We start from the raw sequence: 21,660 nt of genomic DNA on the forward strand, positions 1-21,660 counted from the left end.
TGCATCTCTGCCTGCCTGCCCCTGCCCAACCCAGCTCAGCCTCACCAGGGATGGCTCCAGGCCAAACCTGGCATTGCTTCCCAAAAATTTAGCTATTTCCCCGTGGAAAAACCCCATCCTGGCTGGTTATCTTCCTCACACAAAAGCAGTGTTTGCCACAGAGAAATCACCTGCTGGTTAAAGAGGGAGGAATTGCTAGCAGAAGCATTTTTTTCCCAGCATGTTATTTTAATTCCTTTAAAACTGCCCCATAAGACTGCTGGTAAGTGACCATGCTGCAACCCAGAGGGTGCTGACAGGCAGTTGTTCCCAGATGGAAAAGTAGCTGCAATGCTGAACCAGGGAAGGAAAAGACTGGGAGGAGAGTAATTTCAGATATTTGAGCTCTCAGGAGCTCTGGGTGTGATGTTGGCAGCTACATTGCTCGGAAGAGTTTGGCCACTGGGTGCCTGTGCTGCAAATCTGTCCCTTTTATCAGTGCTGATGTGTTTTGAAAGCCAGGAAAATGGCATGAGGTTGGGCTACCCTGGCTGCCAGCTCTGCTCCCCAGAGCTGTCACATGGTCACGGTGTCAGCTCATGGTGGCACTAGGGTATGAGCCAGCTGTGGCCAGCTGGCCCCATTCTCTGCTCTGCAAGGGTCCTCAGATGTGAGCCCAGTTGTGGATGGATGTCTGCCAGACTGAAGCACCAAAACCCGGGAGTGGTGATGACAGGGAACAGAGAAAAAGAGAAAACAGGGAAATTACAACATCTGATGCAAGAAAAATCTCCCTTTTCCCAGGTTCAGCGTCCAGTGTTTAGCAAACCAGGCATTTATAGTAAAAGTCCAAAAGATGCTGTTGTGGCCTGAATACAGGAGACATTGGAGCAGTTCAGGGAGGAACACTTAGGAAGGAAAAAGGCACTCCAGTCTTAGAAAAGGGGGTGCTTTGGGCTGGTTTGGTTCTGTATAAAGAGCCAAGCCAGGGCTGTAGTGGAGCACCAGCTCAATGGAAGGTTCCTGGGAGTGTGTGGTGTTTTAGCCAAAAGACTGAATAAGATTCTCGAATGTGTGAGAGGGGAAACAATGAGTAGGTGCTGGGAGAGGATTTTACCTTTGTATAGGGCTGAGCATAGTGATTCAGGAATTTCGCATCCAGTTCAGGTGTCTGCATTTAAGAGAGGGTGTTAGAGAGTGTTGAAAAGAGCTACAAAAATGATTGAAAGACTGGAGAAAGAGCTTTACAGGGGAGAGAACTTAAAGACCTCCATCTGTTCATGTTATTAAAAAAAGAGGTTGAGAGGTGACTTGATGACAGTATATAAATACTTTCAGAGGGAGAAAAGAGTGGGCACTGCAGGATCTGTAATTGAGCAGGGCAAAAACCATGGATGGCTGGAAGCAAGAGCCAGATGAAGTCAAACTGGAAATTAATCACCTTCATTGTTTATAAAAACCCCAACAGGTCCAACATTTTGGAACAAATCCAAAGGAAAAGGGTGGTTTTTTCGGTCTCAGTGTCTGAAAATTAAGACTGGAAGCTTTTCGCAAAGACCTGTGTTAGCTAAGGCACAAGTTAGCACTGAATGGCTGGAGCTTAATGTGGAGATTATTGGGTTGAAATGATTGTGTGGATACACTCAGAAGTGCAGTGGCATCCCAAAAGATGTACTAGCACATATCTTTGGGCTTATCTACCTGGCTCCTGAGCAGGACTAGTGAAGAATGTTAACTCGGGAGCAAGGATGAAGTGAAGAAAAGAAAGGAAAAAAATCCATCATGGGGTTGATTTTACTTACTGGCTTTTAAGTAAAAAAAAAATAAATCAGAGACAACGAAGAGCAACCCCCTTTACCCAGACACCTGCAGGTGTGGAGAAGCTGGCCAGGTATGGTCAGTCAGAATGACCCTCTGGAAGTGGGTGGATGAGTTGCTGTCCCGAATGAATGACATCAGTTTGAGAAGGGGTTTAGCTGTGCTGGTGTAGAACACACTCCTGATGACAGCCTTGTGGCCCTTCTGAGTGCAGACTCCGGATCTGGCTGTGGGAAGGTGTGATTTTCCCTACCCTGGGCACACATCTGGTCCTTTGTTCTGGACAATGGGAAGGTCCCTTCCTCTGTGCTCCTGCCCTTGCTGCTGTTCCTGGCCGTGTTCCCACTGGCTCAGCCAAGCCCCTGCCTGCTCTCAGGCTCCTTACACACACCCCGCTCCTGGCAGCTGGGAGCAGTTGGATTTTGGGATGTGGTGGTGCCAGGTTTTGGGTTCTCCTTGCAGCAGGGAAGCTCAGGCCCAAGCACTTGGTGGAGAAGCAGAAATAAAAGGTTTTGCTTTGTTGGCTGATGGATTGTCCAGGGTTAGAGCCCAAATGGCCACTCTATGTCCCACCTGCACCCCTGGGAATATCAATGTCTCCTGCCTTCACACCGACACTTTCCTAAATTATTCGGGGGTTACAGGATTTGGCAGCTGAAAAGGTCAAACGCTGACAAGTGTGTTGTCCTCAACACTGTCTTTGGCTGGGCTTCATTTCCTAACTCCAGCCGAGTTCCCCAGCCCTGCTACTTGTGTGATGCTCCAGCACTGGTCACTGCCAAGAGACAGGATGAGCCCCAGCCTTGCTGGAGCCTCCTGGGGAAATCATTGAAACAAACACGTGGAAAGAATCAAACACCTTGAGTGTTTTAGGAGGGAGCTTGGGCTCTGAGGACAGCACCTGGCTCAGTGTGGTCAGTCCCTGCCTTAGGCAATGTGGGAATAGCTAATAGCCTGTCTAATTTGGGCAGGCCTCTCAATCCCTAATCCCCTCCCTCCCCACGTCCTGGGTAATAACATGCTTTCAATATTCAATGAAAAAAACCTGAGTGAAAGGCGAAATGTCTGTCTGTGGCAGAAAGCAAGAGATTGAAAGTGTTACCGGTGCTTTAGGGTGGGTAATAGCAGGAGATTTGTGAAAGGGATCTGGAAGAAAAGCCCTTTTTCAAAGGAATTGTATAATCACTGGTAGCTCAGTGTCTCACACTCAAGGACTTGCCTTCACAATCTGCCATCAGAGGAGAGGATTTGCTGCTCTCTTCTGTACATGAGCACTACAGAAACCCTTCCCACACTGCTTTTCTAAATCTTCTTTGAAGGGATGCTCCTCTGCTCCTACCGAGTGTCAGGGCTGTCCCTGCTTTGTGACCCACATTTGCAGAAATAATCAGGAATAAAAAGGGGAGCAGAAAACACCTGCTGTGGAGGGATGCCCCTCAAAATCCCAGTGTCCCCAGAGCCAGGGACTGGGGAGAGGGGTCCAGAGTGATGCTGGGGGCTGCACTGGAGAGGAAGTATGCCCCCCTTGTAGATCTGTGGGGTGCTCAGCTGCAGGCAGAGCTCTTTCGGCAGCAGGAAGGATAGAAAGGGTTTCAGTGGAAATTATCTTTATTGGCAAGTGCAGCTTTGCTGAAATCAACCATTTTGTGGGAACATGTAGGAAGCGATTGATGGGAAAAAATTCAGAACCATTCGTTTTGACCTTCAGAGGGTAATTTTTTCTTCCAAAGCATTTAATTTCAACAAATTGCTCAGTTTAGTTTTGATGTTAGCACTCAAATTGATACCATTTTCATCTTCCATGTGTGTGAGCTGCTGGTTCCTTGCTGTATCCTGGCAGTGCTGGGCTCCAGTGGCACCCACAGCACTTTTCCATGCCATGCTTCCAGCCACACAGCAAAGCAATCCTTCCACATAAATGCTTCTGAAAGCCTTCTCCAGCAAATTTGGGATGGACAAGAGGATTTGGAGATGAAAACACATCTGAAAGTGTGACAATTTCCTGTGGAAGAGAAATTGTACTTTCCAAGCACTCTGAGTCAGCAGTGCAGAGCCTGACCCTCCCTGCTCAGCCCTTCTGATCCAGCCTCTCAGAGAACAGCAGTAAACATATACATTAGCCAATTCATTCCATGTTTTGCATTTGTAGGGCATTTTTTATGTGAAAAGGAGCTTAGCTTTAAATTTTTGTGACCTTGACATGCTTAAAGTTAAGCTTTAAGTCTGTGTAGAATTGGGACCTGTTAGTGGTCCACATACCCCTGCCATGTCCTGCTGATATCCCCCTGGCAAGAGAGGGAGGTCTGGCTGCTGATTGCATTGATTTGAGGTGACAACAGACCTGTGCCAATGCCGGCTTTCGTTATGCTCATGTAGGAGTGGTGGTGGCTGCAGCACGCAGCATTTGCATCCCCGTTCACCACCAGGGCTGGGACTTTTGCTGCTGTCTGGGAAGTTGCAAGAAGGACAACAACTGTTCCCTGTTTCATCCCTGCAGTGCTTTGTGCAGATAAAAGAGGTGTGTGAGGCTGCAGAGGCTGCAGGGAGCTCATGGCTAGCGCAAAGTCATGGCCCTTCCTATCCATGCCCGGGATCCAAGGCTCCTCCTGGGTGGATTTGCAGGGAGCTGGAGGGAGGGATGCTCAGGTCTCAGCACTGCAGTGACAGGGCTCTCCTGGGCTCACCTTTAAAGCAACATCATTACTTCAGAGACATGTACAAGGGCAAATTCCCTGTGAGCATAGTGTCTGAGGGAGCTGGACCCAACGAGGGAGGAATTTGTCACCTCTGGAAGCTCGGTGATGCTGTGGATGCTCCTCCTGCACACCGAGGCAAGGCTCCAGGCCTCTGCCCACCCAGCCCCGCCACCAGCAGCTGGAGGCCTGCAGAGACAACTCCCCAGGCTCCATTTTTAACTCACTCGCTTTCATTTATATTCAGTTAGAGGATAAATGTAGGCAATGTGTGCGCTCAGCTCAGGCAAAGCTCCCACTCCAAAGCAACCGCAGAGAAGGTATTTTATTTTTAAAATAGATGTAGGAAGAGATGAAGACAGAGAGTTGTGCACTCTATCACCTTCTTGTTGCTAATGTTGGCCTGGTCATGAAAACAGAAAGATTTATAAAAATTATTTGTTTTCCAAGACATGTGCTGTTCACTCAGCTCCAGCATGGAAAATAAAGCCAAGCCTTCTGCTCATGCTTTAAGTCAGTTCCTGTGTCTCATGACCAGGTTTGTAGAGATGCTGCTGAGGACTTTCAGTCACTCTTTATTCGATGATTTAAATAAATTATAAATACGCGTACAGAATAATGAAAATATTCATGGTAGAAGTGCAGCCTAAAGAATGTATTGATCTCCCTTGCATCAGGGCAATGCCTGACAGGGCTCTGCAAAGGGAGTGGAGGGCACCCTGAGTCTGGCTCTTAAATGAAGGTGGAAAAGTTTCCACCATTGTGTGCGGCTCAGTTTCACAGGCTGTGTGCCCTGATAAGACACATGGGATCTCACTATCAACCCTCTGCATTTAGAGCAGAATTTTGCCCTAAAAGATGATCCTGACATGCTTAAAAGTGACAGTAGCCTTTTGCAGTGTGTTTTAAGCACATGTACGCCGACACCTACAATGTGTTGACCAGCCTGGACTCAGCCCTGTGCCTCAGTACCCACGGCAGAGTTGTGCTGCCTTGTCTTCTCTGGGCTCTGCCCACCCCAGAGCACACAAAACTTTCAAAACCCACTTAATACACGTTGACTTAATGGGAGTTGTGTAGCAAAATGCTGCTGGGTGCTTGGAATGTGAGGTCCACGCAGAGGATTCATTACTCCTGCATTGTAATTAATGATAATTAAAAAAAAAAAAAAAGATAAGTTTTTGTACCGAGAGTTATGCTGAATGTGAGAATTAACATCTCATTGAATTATCAAAGCTTTCAAGAAGTGGGTGGTGGAGAGTGGCTTGGGGCTTGCAAATAGGTCAGAGAAAGAGCTGGTTGCTAAATATCTGATGGAAACTTTCCACTGGGGAAGAAAATCTTGCTGATTTGATGGAATAGGAACAATTCTTGGGAGGATGTCGATTCCATTAAAACTTATGGAAAAAGCAGGCATGGAGGCTGGGCTGCCTGCATGTGACATGGGCTCTGTGGCTTGTTCCCCGGGGATCCCTCCTGTTCACATATGCATTACTCCCCTTGTCATTGCAAAATGAAAACACAAAAAGAAGGGAAGTGTGAGCATTTTGGTGGCATGGTGCCAGCACAGGTCTGTTCTTGTGCCTTTGGCAGCTCCAGCTGAATGCCCTTGAAAGCAGCCACCAGTTCTTCGGGTGCTTGGGTTTATGGGTTCAGCCAGGGATGGTTTGGATGCGGTGCTTTGGGCTGTGGAGCACTTGCAACTCTGTGTGACATCAACAGGGGGAGCGGCAGGTCCTGCAGAGCTGTCCCTGCGCCGGGCCTGGGACGCGCCATCCTCCAGTCCCTTTACCAGCATCCTCCATCCCTTTCACCCAGCATCCTCCATCCCCTTTATCCAACATTTTCCATCCCCTTCGCCCAGTATCTCCCACAGCCTTTCTCCAGCCTTCAACCCAGCCTTCTCCTGGCAGCTTGCGGGGCTGGCAGTGGTTTCCACCTAGGTGGGAATTCATCCCTCAGGTTTTCCACCCCTGCTGCCACTGGGATGTGGCATTACCATGAAGGCTCTGACTTGTGTGTACCCACAATGTGGCAGAGACAGTAAATTTTATTGTTGTGGCTCTTTGTAATGATTCTCATAATAATTCAGCACTGAAATCAGCCAGCTGGGCAGAAGGAGTCTCTGTTTTTGCATGTGATGCCACCTCCAAGGGGTGGCCAGTTCTTTTGCATGGGTCCTGCTGGATTAAGGATGCCCAAGGATCTCCAACACTACCAGGATCTTCCTGTCTCCCTCCTTTGTTGGGGTGACAGCAGAGGGCCACCTGAGGATAAAGAGGTGAAGGACTGACAGGCTTAACTGCACCTCCCAAGCAGGGGGGAGAATGTAATATTTTGGGAACCAGATGAGCAGATCTGGCAGCCTGTGCTGTGCCGACCCTTGTGGGGAGCAGCCCTGAGCTGAGAGGTGGGCACAGGGTCCATCCTTTGGCTGCTGAGGCTGTGCAACTTCTATTTAAAACTAAGGAATTTCTTTGTTCCAGGCAACTCCATAATCTTTCCTCTGCTCAGCTTCTTCTTCCTGTTCCCATAGAAAATAACCTTGCGTGAACTGCTGGAGGAGACAGTGGCTCAGCAAACCCTCCTGCCTCCCTGCCAGCTGTGTTCCCCCTGATCAGAGGGACCCTCTGGTCCTGTGGGGAGTGACCGGCTGGTGGCAATTATGGAAAGCAGATCTCAGAAGGGTTTGTCTCCGTGGGGGAAAAGGCACAGCAGAGCTGCTGGGGAATAATAATTCTATTATTATGCAGGAATAAAGTCCCGTTTATTTCTGAGAAGGGGATGGGTATGGGGGAAGAGCAGTGAGTGATTGCAGAATAATTATCTCACAGCAGCTATGCCAGGCAGTGTTTCCCTTGTAGGCAACTCCTAAATATTGTGCTAGAGAAGGACTGCCAGCTTGGACTGTGTGGTCGGTGAAGATGGGGCTGTCCCATCCCAGAGGGCACTTGTCAGCATCCATTGGCTCCTGCGGGAACAAGAGATGATGCAAACACTCACCTGGCAGTGCCACACACCTGCGGGCAGGGCCGGGCAGCCAAGAGCCACCAAGCTCCCAATGCTCTGCACCTTCCCGCAGTAGGATGTGTAGGGATGCTGCTGCTGCTGCTGCTGCCCTACGGCTCTGTCCGGCCCACCCAGCTCCTCCAGCACATCCCAGCGTGCTTCCACGTGCCTTTGTCTTTATCGGAGCGACGTTTTCCCACCGCGCGGGGCTGGCAGCGCATTCCTGTCTTGCTTCACCACGCGTGAACCAGCGATCACCCAGTTGGGTGCCGTGAATAATTAATATGTGTCACTGTGCTTCCTGCCCCCGCGGCGCGCTCGATCTCTCCTCCGGGACGAGGGGATTTGGCCAAGGTCATTGCCGGTGTCGGCCCCAGCAGGACCGCAGGTGGGCAGCAGCCTGGGGGAGCCCCCAGGTGTCATTGTCCTTGTGGCTGCTTCCCGCATGCCTGTTGGGTGGGGAAAGCTCTCCCTGGGAGAGGAGCAGCACAAAAGGGGAGCGGCATTACTGCAGGCCTGGAGATGCAGGAGGTTCATGAATGGAGGTGGCTGCCGGGGGGGTCGTGCCGAGGGGTGGTGACCCCCCCGACCTGCTGGATCCCTCCAGAGACCCGCAGCAGGATGGAAGCAGCATCACCCCTTTCTGAAAACCGCTTTGTGACCCGATGCGATTCCCGGCGCCTTCCTCGTTTTTCCCCAAAACTGAGGCGGAGGAGGATGGGGGAAATTAAATTTTTTTAACAAAAATTTTAAACACAATAAAACACGAAAACATTTAAAACCCTCTATTTTTACACATCGAGCATACACACACACACCCCCCCACACACACCCACCCTCATAAGAAAGGCAGGCGCGCGTCCGCCCGCTCCCGCTCCCGGGGGCACGGGAGCTCCGGCCCGGTGTCCCTCACGCCCGCACAATGCCGCCCCCTCCCCGCCGCGCGCCGCCCCTCGGCCCGCCCCCGCCCGGCGCTGATTGGCTGATCCGCGCCGTCAGGTGGGGCGGGCGCGGCGCTGATTGGCTGCGGCGGCTCGGGGCGGGGCGGGCGCGGCGCTGTCAGCCGGGGCGCGGCGCGGCAGGAGCCGCCGGAGGGGCGCAGGGCGCGGGCGCGGCATGGCTGGCTGAGGCGGCGGGAGGAGCCGCCGCCGCCCGGCGCCGCTCCCGGCCGCGCTCGGTGCGTGTGCGAGCGCCCGCGTCAATGAATGAGTGGATGGCGGAGCCCCGCGCCGCACCATGAGGCGCCGGCCGAGCAGCGCGCTCGCCCTGCTGTGCCTCGCCGCCCTCCTGACCGCCGCCACCGCCGCGCTGCCCGCCAGCGCCGCGCCGCCCGCCGAGCCCGGCAGCGGCAGCGGCGGTCCCGCTGAGAGCAGCCCGGGCACGGTGCCGCCCGCACGGCCCCGCGGCACCGCCGCGCCCGCACGGGGCAGCCCGGCGCCGCCGCCGCCCCCGGAGGAGGTGCGGGAGGAGGAGGAGGAGGCGGTGGCGGAGGAGGAGGAAGAGGAGCAGGAGGAGGAGGGGGCTGCGGGCAGCGGCCCCGCAGGTGAGCGGCCCGCGCGTATCCGTGGCGGGGCGGTGTCAGCGGGGCCACCGGCGGGGAGCGGGACGGGACTGCTCCCCATCATCCTCCGCCGGGCGGACAAACGCGCGGCCGGGGACGGGGCAGCGGCGGCTCCCGAGGCCCCTCCGGCTGCGGCGACCCCCGTGCGGGGTGGGCGAAGTGACCCACGCGGTGCGGGACCCTCGGAGCATCTCCCGGCCCAGCCCCGGCTCCGGCCTCCCCGCGGGGCTGGGTGCGGGGCTGCCGCGGCTGTGCCGGCCCTTGGATGCAGTCTGGAGGGGCAGCTGTGTCAAGCCCGTGCTGTGCCGGGGCTGGTACTGGTGCTTTTGGGGAGCAGCGGGGCAGGTGCTGGTTCATGCTACCCGAAGCATTCTTCAGGCAGTGGTCCGTGTCAAGCACGGTGCTCCCCGTGGAGGAGATGATGACAGGTCCTTCCCATCGCCTTGCATCCAGTGTCCAACAGGGTGGATGCTGGCCTCGGGCATCCTCCGGTGGGACTTTGTAGGTCGAGTTGCTCCACAACCATCAAATGTCCCCGGTGTCCCACCTCGACGTGCTGACAGCAGAGAGAGAGCAGGGTTAGCGATGACTTGGTGTCACCAGGGCCCTTGTTCTTACCTGTGTCAGGAGGCGTATTTGCAGCTCAGTGGGTGCTGGGGTACTCACATGGTACCTGATGGGTGTGCAAGGGCAGAAACGAGCCACCAGCTTCATCTGTGCTGGGAATGATATGTCTCAGTGTAGCCTGTGCGAGGCCTCATCCTGCCCCTGTGGTGGTCGGGGCTTATACAGAGCTGAGGAAGGTGCTATGGCAACGGGAATAAATGGAATTCTCAATGTAGGGTGTGAGGAGGAGAGAGGTGAAGAGTGAATGGGAAGGCTGTACTCTCAGGTGAAGCTCCTGCTGGGTGTAGCACACAGTGACAGCACTGGTCACTCGCTGGGAGGTGAAACACTGATGCTCTTCAAAGCTGAGACTTCAGTTTACCTATAGATTAAGTAGACAAAACTGTGCTGGAGTCCAAGGATGGAGCTTTGTCCACTTATTTTACTGGAGAACTTGGCTTCGCTCTGTGATTCCAAAGCTTTATCTTCAGATACATGCAAATACTATAGCACTGATTCTTTCCTGTTTTGTATTTACTTTTTCTCTTTCTCTGGAAGATGTTTGGCTTAAGTACATTGAGCTTCCTCTGATGTGAAAGGGATGGAGTCTGTTGTTCTGGTAGTGTTAGCAGTCTGAACAAGGGGATTAATCAACCTTTTTTATTTGGCTAGAAATAAAATCAGCTGAAGATCTGGAGTTGCTTGCTTTTCAGGCTTTAATTTGCTTTCTTCCATTGAGGTTTCTCTCTTTGCTTTTTCTGGAAGAAACTGAACAGCTTAAGACTGGGAATTGCTGATAAAGGTAGGATGACTTGAGTGTTCTTAAAGCAAAAGCAGTTTCTCCTCTTGTGCCATGATCAGACAGAATGGACTGAGCAACTCAGTGCAGCACAGTGCGACCCTCTGGGTGCCAGCCAGGGGATCCACATACACATCCCAAGCTTCCTCCAGCCCATTTCCCTCTCTGGCCCCTGTGTTGTGTTTGTTTCCATTAGTATCCATTGGCACTGGGTCTCCCACCCTCGGCTCCAATGGCTTCATCAAGAGCATCCTACTCCCACAGGCAGGTGCATGAGGTGGCTGGTTTACCAGTGGCTTTGGGATGCTCCCAGGTTCCATGTAGGATGCTTACATAACATCCTCTATGTCTTCTGCCATAGGAGCTGTCAGGGATGGAAGTCTGGGGAATTTTATGCCTAATCCCTGTGCTGCCACGGGCTGCCCTCACCCCTGTGCTTCAGTTCTCCCTTGGGAAAAGGGAGCATCCAGGATGAGTACTCCTCACCGCCACCCCTGGGTGTGCTGAGTCTGTGTTGTGGAGGCCAGCATCACCCTTTTGAAGTTTAATGTCCTAATTATTAATGGCTACAGCCACTTAATTGCAAAATTGCTCTCTGGTGCCTTTTCACTGTGGTGATGGCCAGGGCAGGAGCACGTGGGCAGATTATGTCTTCTCCAAGAGGCCAATTTGATAGTCCTGAGTGTAACAGGTTGAGATTAGCCCTGGTTGATGGGGGATTGCTGGTGTGCTCCTGGGCTGGGTGGGTTTTAGAGCACCTGAGGGTGGATGAGGCAGCATCAGGAGGAGATGCTGGGCTTGGTAGCATCCCCTGTGTGATGGGGAAGCCTGGGGTGGTGTTATGGGTGGATGGTATAGCCATGGTCTGTGTGGGAGCTGCTTTCTCTGGGTTTTGTGGGGTTTTCTGTGCTGCCCCATCTGCTGTGAAGGAGTCTCGTACAGAGGTTTGCTCTCAAAGGCTGTTATGCACTGCAGCCACAGCAAAGGCAGTGGATCTAATGGGCTTAGCTGAAACCCTCCGTTTGTTTTAACTCAAGCATGTTTTCAGCAGCACTTTTCCAACTCAGTAGGTAATTAATGCATTATGTGCTCTGTTGCATTAAACAAACGGGCTTTTTCTCATGCACATTATTAGAAAGGATTCTCTTAATGTTCATAGCATTATCACTGATAAGAGGTTGGTGTGAGAGGCCTAAGGGTCAGTGGTGTTCAGAGCTACCAAGATTTCAATTCTGACTTTGGTGTGTTTCTCATTCCGATTTAAGAAGCACTTCAGTTTTCCCCAAGCTGCCTGCTTGCTCTGCTCTTGTCCTCCTCCTTTTCCTAGTCTCATGATGTTTATTTTTCTTTCCAAGCCTGTGATTGTTAAAATCCTAGATTTTGTTTTTAAGGGAAGTAAGTTGCTAATCCTTATGTTTGTGGAGACAAGCTTAGAAGTATCCCCCGCCTTATCGCCAAAGCCTCTAACACCCACAGTGGACACTCTGCCTCTTCCTTTTATCCCTAGTAGTCTCATTTTAAGCAGGAGCTGGAGCTTTGCTGGAGAATCTGGCCTGGGGATGGCTGCTGCTTGGGTGGATGCTTGTGTTAAAGCAGAGATGCAGCTGCTGTGGCCAGCGTGGTCCTGGTTGGACTTTCCCTGCTTACAGAACAAAAATCCTCAATTCCACATGGTTCTGAGGGCAGTGCTGAGCAACATGGGTCTCTTTGAAGGACATTTTGTTCTTACTCTCTTCCAGCCCCATGCACAGCAGGTGGCTGGACTGAAAAACCCAAACGTCCTTTCACAGCCTTGCTGTGCTGGGTCAGCAGGAGAGCTGCACCCAAACCCTGGGTATTGGTGTCTTTAGACTGTATTGAGTGCTTCAGATCCTGACAGTTGTTGCCTCCTCTCCCCTCTGATGTTTTGTCATGCTTCACCTGCCTTCCTGGGTCACCAGTGTCCAGAGGTGATGCTGGGTCTGACTTCTCACCTCTGCATCACGTAGGAGGGGACAACGAACAATTTCTGCTGCAGGCACGGGGCCGGAAATGCAGGTGGCTTGGAGCATTACCCACAGGAAGGTGTTGCACACTGCCACGGAATGTGAAAGCTGCGTCAGGGCATGCAGTGACAGCTGATGGGTCCCCAGCCTCTGGTGTGAGACCACTTTGGGCTGGGGTGCTGCTGCACAGATGGAGGAGGTGCAGCCAGAGCCCCTCAGTGAGTGGTGGCTGCGGCTTTAGGTGGGATTAGCTGATGGGTTCAGCTTGTGATGAGGAGCCTGGCAAATCCCCGGGGGCATTGGGGGTGACCTAGGTAATGGCTGGACACAGGGGAAGGGACTGGTGAGTGCTGGCTTCATCCATCTGGAGAGGTGGAGGGTTTTGTTTTTGTGCAGGGCATTTGAAGAAAGGTCTGTGCATCCTGTTCTTGCAGGAGGCATGGTGAGGGCAGGTTTGGGGGGTCCCCACAGCACCGACAGTATTGTTGTAGAGGAAAGACTGGTCCAAGCCATGGAGCCATCAGCAGCCAGACCCTGCCACACTGGGGCTATGCCCCTTGAGGGGTTGGGAGCTCTCAAGTCCTGGTAGGACACAAACAGCTGAGTTGTTGAAGGTAGTTTCAGGACTTTGTGCCATCATCCCTTTTACAGCTCTGGGTGACTCCTCCTCTTCCCTTCTCTCATCCAGCCATTAGATCCTTTGGAAGAAGTATTCCTACCTGTGTATGGGTTCACCTGCCTGAATGCCCCTGCTCTGCCTCTGACCCTGTGGGGGACAAGCAGGAGGAGCCAGGGAGGGTGAGCTGGAGCTTTCCTCCTGCTCATTGCTTGGGAAGGCAGTTTAAGCCTTCATTGTTTGAGGGCTCAGGATTGTGTTCCATGTGGTTACTGAGATAACTTGTGTTCAAGGTGCCAGCAGGATTGAAATTTATTTAAAGAAATGGAAATTAAAGTATGGATGTGAAAGCTGAGGATAAGGAGGATGGTCTTGTTCCTCAGGATCAGCATGGGAGCAGCCAGGGCAGAGAGTGCCTTTTTTCAATCAAATAATACGTTTGTATCTTAGAGCTTAAAATAAAGACATGTTGCCCAGAGCAGAAAATGTCACTCCCTTGCCTTCTTCCCTGCCTCCACTCTCCGATCTGAATCATTCTTGAATCAGATGCATCCAACTGTCCTGACTCAAGATTGAGATTCTGGGACTTAGCAATGCTCACGAAAATCAGGATATTTCTGGGAGGATCTCTAGAGCATGAAGGGTCTTATTTGTTAGTTTCTCTCTGTTGGGATTTTGCTTTTTGTGTTTATTTTAAATGATAGCTGACATTCAGACATATCATCACTGAGCTGTCACTTGGAAAATCCCATCTGTAAAGTGGCACCACCACTGTGAGGTGATATTATTCTGGCTGCTGTTGGTCATACCCAAACACCAGCCTGGGGGGAGGCAAAGGTACTGGAGCACTGAAGACAGTGGTTTGTGTGAGGCTGTGTGGTGGCAGATGTCCCAGTCCCTTTGCTGATGCCAGAGTCCCTCCAGGCCCTGCGAGGGTGGCTGGGACAGGTGGGACAGTGCTGGAATGTGACCGAAGGGACTCTTGCGACACAGACTGGAGTTTGCATGGGGTGCAAAGGTTGCGCCTGTTCAGACAGCTGGGAAATGCGTAGCCAAGCATGGGATGGGCTTCTTGGACAGTGACTGGTTCTGCCCTTGGAGCACCTTCCTGGTGCTGCCTGTTCCCAGTGAGGCACCCTGGCCTTGACCCTGCCTGGCTGTGCCAGAGGGGACAGGACCACTGTGGTCCAGGAGTGATGGTGTCATGGGCTACACCAAGGTGTAACCTCAGGGTGTGTGACCCCATCCCCGAGAGAACTGTGGTCCTTGTGCTGCTCCAGTGTGGCCTTGCAGGTGGCTGCAGCATCCCGGGATCTGCGTACCTGGGTGGTGGTGATGGTGGGCATCAAGCCTGTCCCCAGGTCTGTCCTCACTGCTGCAGGTGAGCAGCATGAGGACAGGGACATCCAGGACATCCCACACCCTGTGGGCACAGAACAAGCTGTTCTTAAGGAGCTGAGGTTCTGGATGTGAACTTCTGCTGAAGTCAGGGGAAAGATTCCAGAGGTTTTTTGACGAGAGCCCTATAAATATCCAGGGCTGAGGCTCTGTGTGCTGGTGACATTTGTGGAGCTAACACCAGCTGACTGTCAGAGAGCGCTGCTGTGGATCCAAGGTGCTTGCTGGTGCTTCCAAGAAGCAGCCGAGCTCTTTGTAGTGGTGTGATGCATCTGCCAGCTTTGGGAATAAACCCATGCCAAGGCTGGGTGCTGAAGGCAGGGATCTTTTTACAGCTGTCTGGCTGGAAGGGAAGGCTCCTGCTTTACCTCTGACAAGCACTTAAAATAAAACAAAAAAATAGTATTGAGGAGCTGGATTTTTGTACAGCACCTTGACCGCACCTGAGACTTGACTGAGCTCTTGGATGAGGATGGAGCAAGGGCTTGGAGTTGCTTTAGAAGTCCTGGAAAGCCACAGGCTGTGTTGCCCTGGGAGGTGCTGCATGTCTGAGCTCAACAGGGCTGCCTTGTGCAGCGAGGCATTGCTCGGTGGGAGTAGGGCCTGGAGGGGCAGAGTCTGGCACTTTATAATTGCTTGGGGATATTAATATATTTTACGAGCTAAAGGCTAGATTGCAGTCCAGCCATCTGCCCTGCCTTGGGGGTTCATGTGTCTCCAGCACCCCAGGAGAACAGAATCAGTTGCAATTCAGTCTCATTAAACTGGCAGATTTCTGGTTCACAGGAAATTATTTGCTTTTTTTAAATTTGACTTTTGGGTTGTGTCAGATTGAAATGGAATTGTTGTTCTTGCTTTGCTTCTGCTTAAGCTTCCAGTGTCCTGTGCCTTGAGGCTGCCCTGTAAGATTGTTATGCCTCAGGCTAAATCCATCTCCACTGTGGGGTTGGGGGCTGCTGGGTCTCTGCCAGGGGGAAATGCTCCCAAAGTCCCAGCAGGGCTTGTCTGGAAGGGTCTTTTATTGGATTAAAGCTTGTCAGTCTGGAAGCATTTCCAACAAGACATTCTAGACTTGGAATAATTGAACCTCATTTGTCTGACAGAACATTCCCCCCCTTATTCAGTAGGAAACTTCCCGATGGTGCTGGTCCTGGCTCGCTGCAGCTGCCTTTGCTGGAGGAGCAGGGGAGGTTGTCACCTCCTGACAGGGTCACTCACTCCCCCACGGCTCCTATCCCTGCATCGAGGGATGCAGGGAAAATGGTCCAGCTTCTGCATCCCAGCTGGCTGGTGTCCTGGCGCTGAGGGGCTGGGAGCAGCTTGGCTGCCTCTTTTTGTTTTCTCCGGCGATTTAATAAAGGCAGGGAACAGGGAGGGGGCTGCTCGATCCGCGTGGTTTCCCGGGATTTCGCCTAGCTTCCTGCGAAGAATAGACCCTCCAAACACTGCCGGGGCTGTAATCGCCTGGGGGACCGCTTGAGCTGCCCAAAGCGGCTCTTTTGTTAGAGGCTGAATTCCTCCTCTGGCTGGTGCTCATCTGGATCTTCCCATGCAAAATTCCTATCGCCCTCCATCACCCGAGATGCAGCAGGGTCGTGATGCCATGCAGGCTGCCAGCCCCCGGATTTGGCAACAGCGCTGCTCCAGCCCTTCAGGGCTTCCCCCCCACCCCACCCCGCTCCGACTCTGGAAGAGATTTTTGAGATCTCTGCTCCTCATTCACATACATGGGTCCTATTTCAGTGAATGAGGAGCTTCCCTGAAGCTGCAAGAACTAATGCAAAGCCTTAGTTTGGTCTTGTACTGCTTGAAGGAGGATTTTTTTTTTTTTTTATTTCTGAACACCTGCTGTATGAATTAAAATTTGACTTGTAAATGTAACCAATTCAGAGTCTGAGCATGAGCGATGGGCATTTGCTTTTTGCCTGGAAAAAGAAAAAAGCAAAAACCTCGAAGGTTTTTTTCTTCTGGCAACTTGGCTTTAAAGCAGAGAAGCCCAAGACACTTCTTTTTTAACCATTTTTAATTCAGTCGCCCCCTGTCCTTATAAATAAGCCCCCAGAAACATGACGAGGCAAACATCCCTGCTATTTATAGCTCTGCTCCACATGCCTGTTTTAAAAATCGGGCAGCTAAACAGCTCTGCAGCCTTTCAGAAAAGGGCTTAATGACACAGGCATTTTCTGTGCATGGATGGGTGGATGTTTAAAGGCTGTTTGGTGCTGAGCCTTCACCCTGAACAGGATGGTTTCTACAGCAGGGAGTTTTTTCCTGGGCAAAGAGGAGCCCCTTGGCACTGCCCCAACCCTGGGGAAGGGGCTCTGGGTGAGCTGCACCCCATGGCTCACCCGTGCTCCAGCCACTGAGGATGTTCCCAGAAGGGTCAGTCTTTCCCCCCTGTCCCCCCCAGCTTGGCCCTTCTTGGGGTCACCACTAGACAAGATATATTGATATTCCCCAAGTTGTTTGGGTTTTTTTTTTAAATAATTTGTTGAGGCTGCATTAACCTGTCATTCCTTCTTTTTTTTTTTTTTTTTTTCCCCCTCCTTTGTGGCATCACCTCCCTCTTAATGAGGAGGCTGCTGGTAACCTTTACCCGTTTAACTGGTAGTGCCACTTCTCAGATGAATCTGCTTTATTCCTGGCAAACTATACAGCCACGATTTTCAGGCAGCTTTACTCTATTTTGACTGACTGGCTGACTATATTAACTGATAGTGCTGCTTGGGCTGCTTTGATCCTGTATTATTTATGGAAATGATGGCACATAACTCTGTGTAGCTGATTAATGCTGCATGTATTTTTAATATGCTAGTTCTCCCGTTTGATCTGTGCTAAATGATTGTTCTCTGATGTGTTCCTGGGTTCATTTTGTCTCTTTATGAAAAGGAGATTGAAATGGACTGTTTGTTTTGTTGCCTTTTTTTTTTTTCTCCCAGTGGTCTCATTGTGGGCTGCCTTTTCAGCTTTCACAGGTCATTTTCCCCAGCAGGGCTCTGCCTGCCACGTGGAGCACTTACACTTCACTGCTATTGAGCGCTTCACTGGTGACATTACTCTAAATTCATCCCTGTGTGTGCAGTTGTGCAAAGTTTTGAGAAGATACAAGGTGGGACAGCAACCTTTTAGGTGGTGCTCAATCCTTCCTTCTGTGCAGTTGCTGAGTGATGCTGTGATTGTCACTGAATGGGACTCGTGTCCAACAACACCTGAATGAGAAGAAAAGCAGTCTAAATTGGCAAGGGTGTAATTCATATCTCTGTGGCCTGTCACAGGATGGCTGGGACTGGTTGATGCTGAGAAGATGACTTTAATTGCCAGGGATGTGTGTGCTCGACCCACAGCTTCCTCTCCTGCAATGTGAGATGTGGCCATTGCTGGGGAGGGATCTGTGGGCAAAGTTGATGTTTCATCCCAGGAAATACCACTGTGTGCCGTGGTGCATCCCATGGCATGTGCAGTGCTGCTGGTGCTGATGTGGAGGAGGGAGGCTGATGTCCTTCATCTGTCCTCCAAAATCTCTCCCCAGCGCTAGGTGTGGCTGACAGGGTGGAAACCAGGAGGTTATTCCAGGAAAACCATCTGTGAGCTGGAGGATCAGCATTTCCCCTTCCCAGGGGTCAAATGGAAGGGAAGGAAGTTGATTATTTTTTTTAATATATATTTTTTTCTCCTGCCTTTTGTAATAACTTCTCATTTTCATGGCACAGGCAAGGGTTGTCTCCAAACCCCTGCCTGCACCCTGCACGTGGTCAGATCCATCTTCTCCATAGGCATGCTGTGTTCCAGCAATAACAGGTTTGTGAGGATGCTTTCATGAGCAGCGCTATAAAGGTGCAAAAGCAATGCTCAATACCTTCAAATGAAAGCTTTTTTCCCCCTCCTCTGAACAGGCCTTTTTGTCAAAATCAGCAAAATATATATCTTTCTGCAAAAGATCCCTTTTCATTTAATGGGCTTTTCCACTGAAAACAGTTTAAACTTGATGTTCTGTTCCTTCTCTCCAAATTTTTCAAAGCTCCTTGGGCTATGAAAACTTCAATGATTCCATTTTCCTTCCCTCTATTTAAAGAAAAACTGTATAGGTATGTGTATATATTACATATATTTTATTTGCTAGCTAAAGCTCTTGCCTTTTATCACAAAGCAAACATTATAGCCTGGGTTTTAGGGTGTTCTTTCTCTGTTCCAAACTAGACACACTCACTTGAGCAGTTATTTGGGGGGAAAAACCAGGATGGATGCACCATGTTGGGCTCTGAGGGAGCAGGCAGGATTTTGGGATAAGGCTCCTACAAACCCCAAGACACGTCTCGATGGCAGATGTGTGACTAATGGGGCCAGAGGCACCCACGCCTTCACCGTGCCATGGGTTTGGAGTGTTCCTGGATGAGAAAGGACACAGAGCTTGTGCAGTGCCCTAGCTGGTAGTGCCTGTGGGGCAGGAGGAGGTGTTTCCATGCACCCCTTCCCACCCCAAACTGCAGCCTGGTCTGTGGGGAGCTGGGCTGGGATGCAATTAGGACCTCAAGACATCCTGAGGAGGATCTGCTCCAGTTGTTTGTCCAAGCTGGAAGGTTACTGGAGCTGAAATGGAGCATACTGACCTGTCGGCTTCTGCCTGGGCTGGGTGTTTGCTCACTTGCTGCCAACACAGGCAGTGTCTTTGCTGGAGCCTCCCCAGCTTGTGCTCTGCCCTTCCCTGCCAAGGCCAGTGGTTTTTTTTTCCCAGTCCCAATACTTGAGGAAGGATTTGGGAGTGGAATTTGCCTTGTTTTCCAGCTCCCTGCATGACTTGGACATGAGTGCTCCCAGCACTCCCCTCCCTGTGATCATCCATGTCGTGTTAAGATCTGCCCTGTGGGGTTTTCGAGCAATGCCCTCCAGTTCCTGAACAGGGCTGGGGGTCCCCCAGTTTGGGTCTGGGGAGCTGTTGTGCTCTGTGGCATCGCCGTGGCTGGCTCAGCGTCCCCTGGGCCGCAGGGCCAGCTGGCACAGGGAGCAGATGGGGAGGTGGAACCGGGTGCTCAGCCAGGTTTCAGGCTACGATAAAGCGGAGTGACGTAGAAAACGAAATACCTGTTATCGGAGAAAGGCAAACAGAGCCTTCACCTGCCTCCAGCCTTCCTCCCTTCAAGGGCAGGCTGCACGCCTGGCGGGTAGCTCCCTGGAAAAGATGTTCTCTTATTAATGTGCTTGCTTTTGCTTGGCTGTGTTGTTGAGAAATCCAAGTTTGACTCCAGATAATGAATGACAAATATTTATTTGGTCTTAACTATTTTATTCTGAGCGGTTCTTTCCTCCTGAAAGTTTACAGTGAGTTGTTGACAGCGTGCCCTTTGACGTGGATTAGTGCTGATGCCTGACAGTTGGATCTTCCCATCCTTTTCACATCTTGGTTGTTCCTTTTTAAGGGAGGCTTTTGTACATGTCTAATCCATTTAAAATGAAAGATAAACAAGACATGGACCAGTCTCTGAAGGGACAGTCAGTTACAAGGGTGGTACTGACTTCCCTGTGGAAGGCAGTGAGCTCTGTTTGGGATGGATGCAATGACAGGAGAGAGCCTTCCCCCCAGCACCTCAGTTTGGTGTCAGGGGATGCCTGGAGCAGTGACTACCCCTGATTTTTGGTTTACAAGCCCCTTAGAAGCTTTCCAGGGGGTATGCAGATGGCAAGTTCAAGTTTATGGACTGGAGGGTTGATGCTCTCCTCTCTCTACACCATCGCCCATCGCTTTGTGAGCCCTCTGAGAGCATCCTCTGTGTCCACTGTCAGGATGTACAGGAGCTATACTGACTTTGCCTTAGAGCTGACATCTCTCCCACCTGTATATCTGTAATTCCAGGTGATATATTGAACAGTGGGTGCAATATTGGCCCTGTCAAAGTAGAGTCTCAGGGTCGTGTCAGGTACCTGCAGCTCCCTGGGTTCAGTAGGATTTTGGATGCCTCTTTGCAGGTGGGACTCAGATCCTCCTTTCACAGTGTTTCTTTCTGGCAGCAGAGCTGGTGGAAGAGGAGGCACTGCTCCTCCTCCTGCAATGCCAAAACAGTCATTATGAAGCCCTCAAAAATGAGGAAATGGCCAAGATAGAAATGTCAACAAACCTCTCCTAGCTGACCTATTGGCTTCAGAGGAAGCTCTGTGGTTTTGAGCATTTCTTTGGCTTGGGATCAGGCTTGGTTTTGCCAGCCCCGGATTGAGTGTGCTGCTGTTGACGAGGCTAATTCCCCCCTGGTGATGCCGGAGGGCTCAGCTCTGACTCTGCAAATCACTACTTTGGTTTCAGCGTCTTTGCTCAGGCTTGGTCTCAGCTTAGTGCCTGAGCTGTGGGTGAGATGGGGAGTGCTGCACATGGAGCCTGAAACCCTCATGCCTGGCTGTCTCCATCCTTCCTGTCATGCTTTTAAAGGTTTTGCCTGTTTACAGGGGTTTGGGTGTTCTGCGGGGCAGGGTTGTTGCCTGTTGTACTTCACTGGATGGCTTGGTATTTATTGTGGAAGTTTCAGAGAATTGGCTTAGGCTTTAAGTCACTGTTTGTTTGTAGTTGCTGAACTTGGGCTGTTTAATGGAAACATTTCCCTTTGGTAGGAGTGCTATTGCTGGAAATAAATACAGGTAGTACCTCAGGGCTGAGGCAGGAGCTGGGACTGGATGGAGCTGCACTGTCCGTCCACAGGGAGAGGATGAATGAGGAATGGAGAGAGGAGGAATGAAAAGCTGATGTGCAGCCCTGATTGGAGTCATTCATCTGCTGCAGGGCTTGGGGGCTCAAAGCAGAGGTGAGGGGGAGGCAGGGGCTGGCAGCTGCCCTCAGAGCCCTGCGGGTGGGCTCTGCCCCTGCTCTCTGTGCAGGGGGGGATTTATGCTCTTTAAATTCATGGCATAGCTGCAGTTGCTGGAGGAAGTTTTGGAGTACAGCTGAGCTGCACCATGCTGGCTGCTTCCCCTCAGCAGGTCCTCAGCAGATGATACTGGATCTGCTGCAGTCCCCTGTTTCCAGTGATAAATGATGGCTTTCTCCATCCAGGTGTCTTTTTCCATGACGCGTCCTGGCCCGTATCAGTTCCCTCTTTGAAAGCTTGGCTTCTTCTCCGTGGATTTGCCAGCAAACTTTGTCTGGGTGCAGTATCTGTGACCCAGTTTGGCAGGTGCTGGGTGAGAGCAAAGATGTGAAACAAGTTCCGAAAGCG

At 51.4% G+C, this 21,660-nt stretch overlaps 1 protein-coding gene across 1 annotated transcript in view; it reads left to right on the forward strand.

Moving 5' to 3' along the window:
- Window positions 1–8,735: 8,735 nt before the first annotated feature.
- Window positions 8,736–21,660, forward strand: part of MEGF9 (multiple EGF like domains 9) — a 50,173-nt gene continuing 37,248 nt past the window's right edge. The window contains exon 1 of the mRNA XM_048325987.1: window positions 8,736–9,042. Coding sequence (XP_048181944.1) covers window positions 8,736–9,042 — 307 coding nt within the window. The remainder of the gene's footprint in view (window positions 9,043–21,660) is intronic.

The sequence above is a fragment of the Corvus hawaiiensis genome, chromosome 21, assembly GCF_020740725.1.
Source record: "Corvus hawaiiensis isolate bCorHaw1 chromosome 21, bCorHaw1.pri.cur, whole genome shotgun sequence".
Lineage (NCBI taxonomy): Eukaryota > Metazoa > Chordata > Aves > Passeriformes > Corvidae > Corvus > Corvus hawaiiensis.